The sequence below is a fragment of the Sinohyriopsis cumingii genome, chromosome 2 (assembly GCF_028554795.1).
Source record: "Sinohyriopsis cumingii isolate HCF-2022 chromosome 2, ASM2855479v2, whole genome shotgun sequence".
Classification (NCBI taxonomy): Eukaryota; Metazoa; Mollusca; class Bivalvia; order Unionida; family Unionidae; genus Sinohyriopsis; species Sinohyriopsis cumingii.
In genome coordinates this window covers 30,924,739-30,932,551 of record NC_142962.1, presented here as the reverse complement: position 1 = coordinate 30,932,551, position 7,813 = coordinate 30,924,739, and the positions used below count along the sequence as shown (strand labels likewise).

Here is a 7,813-nt window from a genome sequence, read left to right as displayed (position 1 = left end):
TTTTATTGAAACTTTGCACGCTATATTTAAGACACAATGAACTTTTGGTAGCATTAGATCCAAGAGTCATTCGTATGTCAAACAATACAACACTTCCTTTGCTTTCAGTATTGAGCTTGGTCTCAGAAAACATATGCCGCTTTAGATAAAAGATTAAGACCATACTGCGGAATGTTCAAAACCTTAGATCGTCTACCATTGGTATACTTTTTTGTTTGATACTGTCCTAGCTATTACGTTAAAGATCGAACATTCCCTGTTCTGTAAATAGCTACGTACCAGACACCTCAACAAGAATGCATACGCTTAAACAGGCTCGAAAACTGATAGGAAATAAAAGCAACAATAAAAATGAATAAAACAATATCGTGGTATTCATAGTCAGTTGCATTACATAACGACCTTCTGGCCTTATTTGCTGTGTAATTCGGCAACTGATAGTTTATACCACGACAAAATCAGGAAAAAAAACAACGTAAAACTCTTATATGTTGACCTGAGAGTTCTCGCTGAACTTTGGTACAAGCTGAAGATGTTGCACAATAGGTGTGTGTGTGTGTGTGTGTGTGTGTGAGAGAGAGAGAGAGAGAGAGAGAGAGAGATTTTAACGTAGCTTTAACAATTGTTCTGTCATATCGCTACCATGCCTACAGTGTGGTATTTTATAGAGATGTCATGCACTGGGGCATCATTCCGCAGACATGTATTATGATGTCCTACCAGTCACATTATCTTGATATCAGGAAAACTAGCCCTAACACTAACCTCTTAATGCTGAGCACCTAGCGAGGCAGCTATTAGTACCATTTTTGCAAGTCTTTGGTATGAATGTCGGGGTTCCAACTCGACCAACCGCATCTGAGGCGAACGCTCTAACCACTAGGAGTGGTCTGCAAAATATGATGAAATCATATATATATATATATATATATATATATATATATATATATATATATATATATATATATATATATATATGTGTGTGTGTGTGTGTGTGTGTGTGTGTGTCTATGTATATATGTATGTATGTGTGTGTGCGTGCTTGCGTGTGTGTGTGTCTGTGTGTCAGTATGTGTGTGATGCTATTCTTAATTTCCTCTAAACTCTATAATATAATACTGACCTAGGAGTTCTTGTTGTGTTTGTACTGAAGTTACTACTCGCTATTAGCTATCAGCTTTAATTATAGGGCTGTGGGATTTAAATCCTTGATGTATAGCATTTCATACCAGTGGGCCCTATGGAAACTATCATCTGGACGAATGAGGTCTTTGATATGCTAGTGTTGATGTAATTTATGCCAAAGCATATATGATTCAGTACGCTATCTTGTTTTGGGAGTGTCGTCAACTCAGTGTCAAGAGTTCTTAGCTATATATCACATCCGCAGTGAGTTTTATCTTTACAGCAATAAGTGGGTTTCAAATTAACCACATCTAATTGAAAAATGGGTTAATCGAAGTTGCATCCACGAATTTGAAGACAAAACATACATTGCAATCAAACAGAGAAAACAGGAAAGTCTTGAAACAATGCAAGAATTTTCATCAACCGAAAATATGATGTTCAAAAAGAAGTCGACATCAGACAGAAGATGCGTCTGCGCTGTCTTCTTATTGACGGCTGTCATTGGTCTTGGAATTGGAATTGCAATTGGTCGTTTGGCGATGTGCCCAGAGAGAAAAGAAGAGCCAAAACCAGATGGGATTTTCTTACCAGGTATTACAGAGGCCCTAATCAAGGACGGCGATCCCGCCATTGGAGACGAGCTTATTCGTGCAATAAAGAGTGAGAATATTGAAAAGTATTTAAGGTAATTTGGATAAAATAAGATTAAATAATACAGCAATAGGATTTTGATAAATGTAATAAAGCTAGACAAGGAGAAATCTAGATTTTCAGCATTGAAACCATTTTTAATTATGATATTGTCCAAAATGATATTCTAAGTATTATATAAGAAATGCTTTTATTGCGATATAGTGTGGTTCAGTGCAATGTTTAAAATAAGGGATATTATAATCAATGGGTTGTTTTTCAAGCAATAAACCTAAATCATTTCTCTAAATATTGAGTGTTCTGTGCGGAATGCTTTGCATCAATAGATCATTTAGGTAACTAAATATACTCTTTGGAAAATGAATATTTCCTCCTCCCGCTTATTCGGTTTGCTGACATTTTCTTTATCCGATTTTTATTGCGTATTCAGTTTGCCTTTCTGTGCAATGACGAGGAGCAAGGTATGTAAAGGTTTGTTTTAAAATTCTTTTGTTGTTCGTGTTTGTCATTGTAACATGTTGTGATACGAATGGAATTTATTAGTTTTTTTTCTTACTGTCATTTTGGAGATAGCGTAGCAGCGGCTGCATTGGTCCTAGCCCCAATTATCGACCCAGGACGAGCTTTGCCGTGTACTTATTGAGTTCAGCACGTTTGTAAAGAGCAGCATTTCTATTTTTAATGACTTAAAATAACAAGTTGTGTGCACATGTGTTTAAAAAAATGTTTACGTGTATGTGCATAGGTATGCGGAGAACTTGCCCAATGGAGAACTCGCCCCAAAGTATCTGGAGAAATCGCCCCAGAGTGGTTGGAGAAGTCGCCCCAATGGGTTGGAGAAGTCACCCCAAAACGTGTCACCCATGTAACCTTTTTATAACAGAATTAAACCATCTTTTACGTGATTCGTATTTATATATATATATATATATATATATATATATATATATATATATGCGATCACAAAAGAGATATTTACTGGTAATCATAAAACACAATATCATAGTAATACATCTAAGGACGAAATTAAGTCTTTATATAATCTAATGAATGACGAGAGTATAATGATTAAAAAGGATGATAAGTCAAACACTATTATTATCATGAATCAAGATGATTATGTTAAAGATGTGATGTGATGTGATGTGATTTTGATTTTTAACGTAGCTTTAACAATTTTTCAGTCATATCGCTGCGATGTCTGCAATGTGGCAGTTTATAGTGATGTCTAGCACTGAGGCATCATGCCGCAGACATGTAGCATGATGTCCCACCCAGTCACATTATCCTGACACCAGGCCGACCAGTCCTAACACTAACCTCTTAATGCTGAACGCCAAGCGAGGCAGCTGTTAGTACCATTTTTTAAGTCTCTGGTATGACTCGGCCGGGGATCGAACCCACGACCTCCCGCATCCGAGGCGGACGCTTATGTTAAAGAAGCTGAACGTCAACTAAATGATGAAAGATACTACATATTATTGAAGAGCCGTCACTTAGAAATTAAATAAAAAATTTCAACATGCATTAATGAGATCGCTAAAAATAATTCCGTATATGAGGAATTTGATGCTTTCCCTGTTAACATACGTACACCTCAATTCTACATATTACCCAAAACTAATATAAATCCTAACCATAATTTACCTTTAATTTTCCAGGACGACCCATTATATCAGGTTGTAATTCGTACACTGAAAACCTATCCAAATTTATTAATAGTGTTTTACAACCTTTAATGAAATCACTTCCTTCATACATTAAAGATACAACTACTTTTATTAAAAGTTGAAGTCTATTCCGCAGCTATCTGATAATTTCAAACCTGGTATCATTAGATGTAACATCACTATGTACCAACATTCCGCATGCAGATGGTATTGAAACGTGTAAATATTTTCTTCATAACAATCCTAATAATAGCACACAATCTAGTAAAGATATTTGTAAAATAATAAAACTTATCTTAGAAAATAATTATTTTCAATTTAATGATACGAATTACATACAAATAATGGGTACGGCAATGGGTATTAATATGGCTCCTTCATACTCTTCCCTTTCATGAGTAACGTAGAAAAGGATTTTCTTCAAAACGAAAAGTTTAATTCATCTCTTTGTTTCATATTTATGATCTGAAAGCATTCAAATGAAGAACTGAAAAAATCTATTGATCGCCTAAATCATTTTCACCTGACGATTAAATTTACTTATGCTGCATCTGGTACGCATATTTCAATTTTAGATGTAAATGTAATAAAGAATATTGATAACTACTGTCTCTACAAATATTCATATCAAGGAAACTAATATCCACAAATATGTGGAATGTTCTTCATGTCATCCCATGTCATGTAAAAACGGTATACCATATAGCCAGCCCAAAAGATACCGTTGCATTATTTCAGATGAATGTCAATTACAAAATTCATTGACTAAATTACAAACATATTTACAAAATAGAAATTATCCTACACATATAATTGATTCTGCGCTGAACAAAGACCGTAATCATACCCAACATGAGGCTTTAAACACAGCAGAATGTAATATAGAGATGTAATTCCTTTCATAATACAATCTAATCCTTCCCGACTTAGGTTATTAGGTTGGAACCCTTTCATATATAAAACTGCAGACATTAGATCATGCTTACACCCTCTCTATTTTTCCAAATAAAATGCATCTAATAGATTTAAAGAGCAGAGCAAATGGGACAGTTAACACTTATTTTTCGTTAAGTACAGAAGCGGAGTTGATCAAATGGAAAAGTTGAAAAATTGCAAATTTTATTGATTTAATAAATTATTAAGTTGAAGATAAACAGCAATAAATAAAGCCTTAACAACCATGTGGCGACATCTCAGAATTACTATATATGATCCTTGAGGCGACTTCTCCAGGCGAAGTGGGGCGACTTCTTCGACCACCATGGGGCGACTTCTCCTGACACCTATGGCTAGTTCTCCGCTATTCATGTGCATAGCCTGGTGTTGCTAACGCTCTATATACGATAATGTGGTGCATTACGGTGCAGTTTGATTTCAAATCGGCAGAAACGTTAAAATGCCGTTCCTGCATATTGAAGCCACTCTAGATTATTTGTCTTATCCGTTTTGGACACAACTACAATAGTGTATGAGCACACTATCGGTACAATATGATGATGCTGCTCTTCATCAGATGGGCAGATGCAAACGCTGCTTTGAATCTTAATCAATGTCCACCTATTACATTAGGAACACGTCATATATTTTATCCAATGTTTTTTTCACAGAAACCTCACAGAAGAACCACATCTTGCTGGAACATCAGCAGATGAAAAGCAAGCTAAGGAATTGAGAGATTTCTGGTTAAACGTGGGTTTGGATCACGTAACAATAACCCCATACAGAGTTCTTTTATCCTACCCAAAAGATGGAGACCCAAACTTTGTGGAGCTATTGACTACCAACGGGACAGTACTATACAAGTCACCATTAACTGAAAAAATTATCAGTCCTGAAGAAAACAAAACTGGAGTTGTCCCACCTTTCAATGCTTTCTCGGCACCGGGCGATGTAAAGGTATATATGTTTGTCCTCAGTTTATGTCGAACACACTTTTAACAACCTTCTTATTGCGTGACGCGATGTTATGTGAATGAATTTGTGAGAGGGATTTTTGAGATCTTGTGTGTGTGTATATATATATATATATATATATATATATATATATATATATATATATATATATATATATATATATGTGTGTGTGTGTGATCTCGTGCATATTCTGTCTGATATTGCTTTTTCAAGTGCAAAAGCATCTCACATTTATCAATCTTTTAGCGAAAACAAAATAAAAAGTTACTAACAGATTGAATCACATTCTTAGATTTTGAAAGAAACATGTCCCTCATAATTTAAAAAATCAATATATCGTGTGCATTATTGATGCCTTCTGTATATAGTATGATAGGTCTTTCCCATATTTTAAACTACATTACTGACCATGAATGACAGTGGTAGCCGTGACGCTGTCTAATGTCGTTTAAGAAGCAGATTCTGAGAGAAACCTTTGCCTGAGAGATCGTCGAATTAATATAGTTTATGTTATCGGTTTCCACTAAATATCACTACTCGCATGATCAATAATCTGATAATTTCAGATGAGATAAATTGAAGTTTTCCTGGTCAGATAAATGACGCGACTTTTTAGAATGCGAGAGTCGATACTTGATATATGCATCGTAATCATCGACAGTTGTTTTATATAGGGTTGAAGTGCATTTTTCTCCTAGTTTTATAATTTTAACTTTACGCTAATGAAATATTATGTTTTATAAATATATACCTTTACGTGTTATTGTTTCATATCCTACACTTATTACAGCTACAATTTAATTGCCAATATTTTCTATCAAGGGAGATCTCGTGTATGTCAACTACGGCCGAGTGGAAGACTATGATTATCTTCAGACAAACAGATCTATCAATGTGTCAGGCAAAGTTGTCATTGCAAGGTACGGCAAGATTTTCCGAGGGGACAAGGTAAGCTCAATGAATACCTTACTTTCACTATGACACTTGTTTACATAGACTTAGAATGTAATTTTATAATTGGTTTGCGACTAAGACATACAAGTCTAGTCAATAAGGGTAGAAAATAACAGGAAAATGGGGAAACTAGGACACCTAAAGAATATAAATATGCTTAATTGTTGTTTACAACCAACAGACCTATTTTAAGTACTTAATCTACTTCATGTCTCTGTGGTGAAGATATTAAATTAGAATGCTTTTGGTTACTCTCGAACTGAGATTAGATCACGTTTCAGTATCCAAGTAAAAACAGCAAGCGCTACTGAACGTCGATACTGTATTTACTGTACGTCCATTATATAACAGGCCCCAGTGTTGTACCACAGGTTATCACATCCCATATTGGGTACTCTAGGCAGCTACAAGGTTGTATAATAGGTTCTCGCAGTCGATAGTGAGTAACATAAATGACTCCAATATTATACATCAGGTTCTTACAGCTCACATTGATTACTCTTGGTGGCTCTAATCTTGACCAACAGGTTCTCACTGTCAATATTGATTACTCGATAGGGCTCCATTGCTGCACAAAAGGTTATCGCAACCCATATGAAGTATTCTTGACGGCTCCTTTGTTGTACATTACATACTTACAACCCGTATTGAGTACTCTAGACGGTTCCACTGTCGGTACTTTTTTTAGGTAAAGAAAGTTCGATAACAGAAGGAACCCACTTGCATTATGTGGGTGACCTCTTGGTCGTTACCATTATGTAATCCAAGAACCGTTCTTTGCTAAGTGATGATCATCAAGATGTGTTTCTATGTTTTATTTATTAGCTTTGGTAATTTGATGGAACAAATACTGGACTCGGCGCTTGGTTCGCAGGTTTCTTTAAGCGGAAAACCTTTTAAAGATTTTTGTGAATAACCCTTGTTCCTACGCTAGTGTCGTTCTATAAAAAAAATGCTATATGTATTTACATTATAAAAGATCTGGATCGAAAGAGGTTGTGGCGAGTTTAAAATCATGAAGTCCACCAAGTATTGATAAGTAAAAATAAGTAAATACGTTTTTAACTGTATCTTAAACGAGTGTTGGGTGTGTAGACGCATCGAAAGTATATTAATGCGTCGTGTCTAAGGAAATAATTATATAAAATAAATAAATCGGAAATTTTACGACTTTAAAGGTTCACTTGGCCGAAAAACATGGTGCCATGGGAATCATAATATTTTCGGACCCAGCGGACTACACGGACCTGAACAATTCCAGAGTGTATGATGAAGACTGGTGGCTTCCAGGCTCAGGGGCACAAAGAGGTACCGTCTATATTGGTGACGGCGATCCTCTCACGCCAGACTACCCTGCTATTGGTAAAATTTATCTTTTCTGTTTACCTGCTAGAATAGCTTACAGCTAGTGTGTGCGGCCCTTGGTAATTTTTTTAGAGATGGCGTTTCAACGTAACGAAAAGAAAAGCTTGATTTGTGTTATATGCATTTTATAT

At 35.5% G+C, this 7,813-nt stretch overlaps 1 protein-coding gene across 1 annotated transcript in view; it reads left to right on the top strand.

Annotated features, from left to right (window-relative positions):
* The first annotated feature begins 1,047 nt into the window (after positions 1-1,047).
* Positions 1,048-7,813, top strand: part of LOC149804565 (N-acetylated-alpha-linked acidic dipeptidase 2-like) — a 29,879-nt gene continuing 23,113 nt past the window's right edge. The window contains exons 1-4 of the mRNA XM_089941522.1: positions 1,048-1,813; positions 5,057-5,345; positions 6,186-6,311; positions 7,496-7,679. Of these exons, the coding sequence (XP_089797648.1) occupies positions 1,533-1,813; positions 5,057-5,345; positions 6,186-6,311; positions 7,496-7,679 (880 nt within the window). The 5' untranslated portion in view covers positions 1,048-1,532. The remainder of the gene's footprint in view (positions 1,814-5,056; positions 5,346-6,185; positions 6,312-7,495; positions 7,680-7,813) is intronic.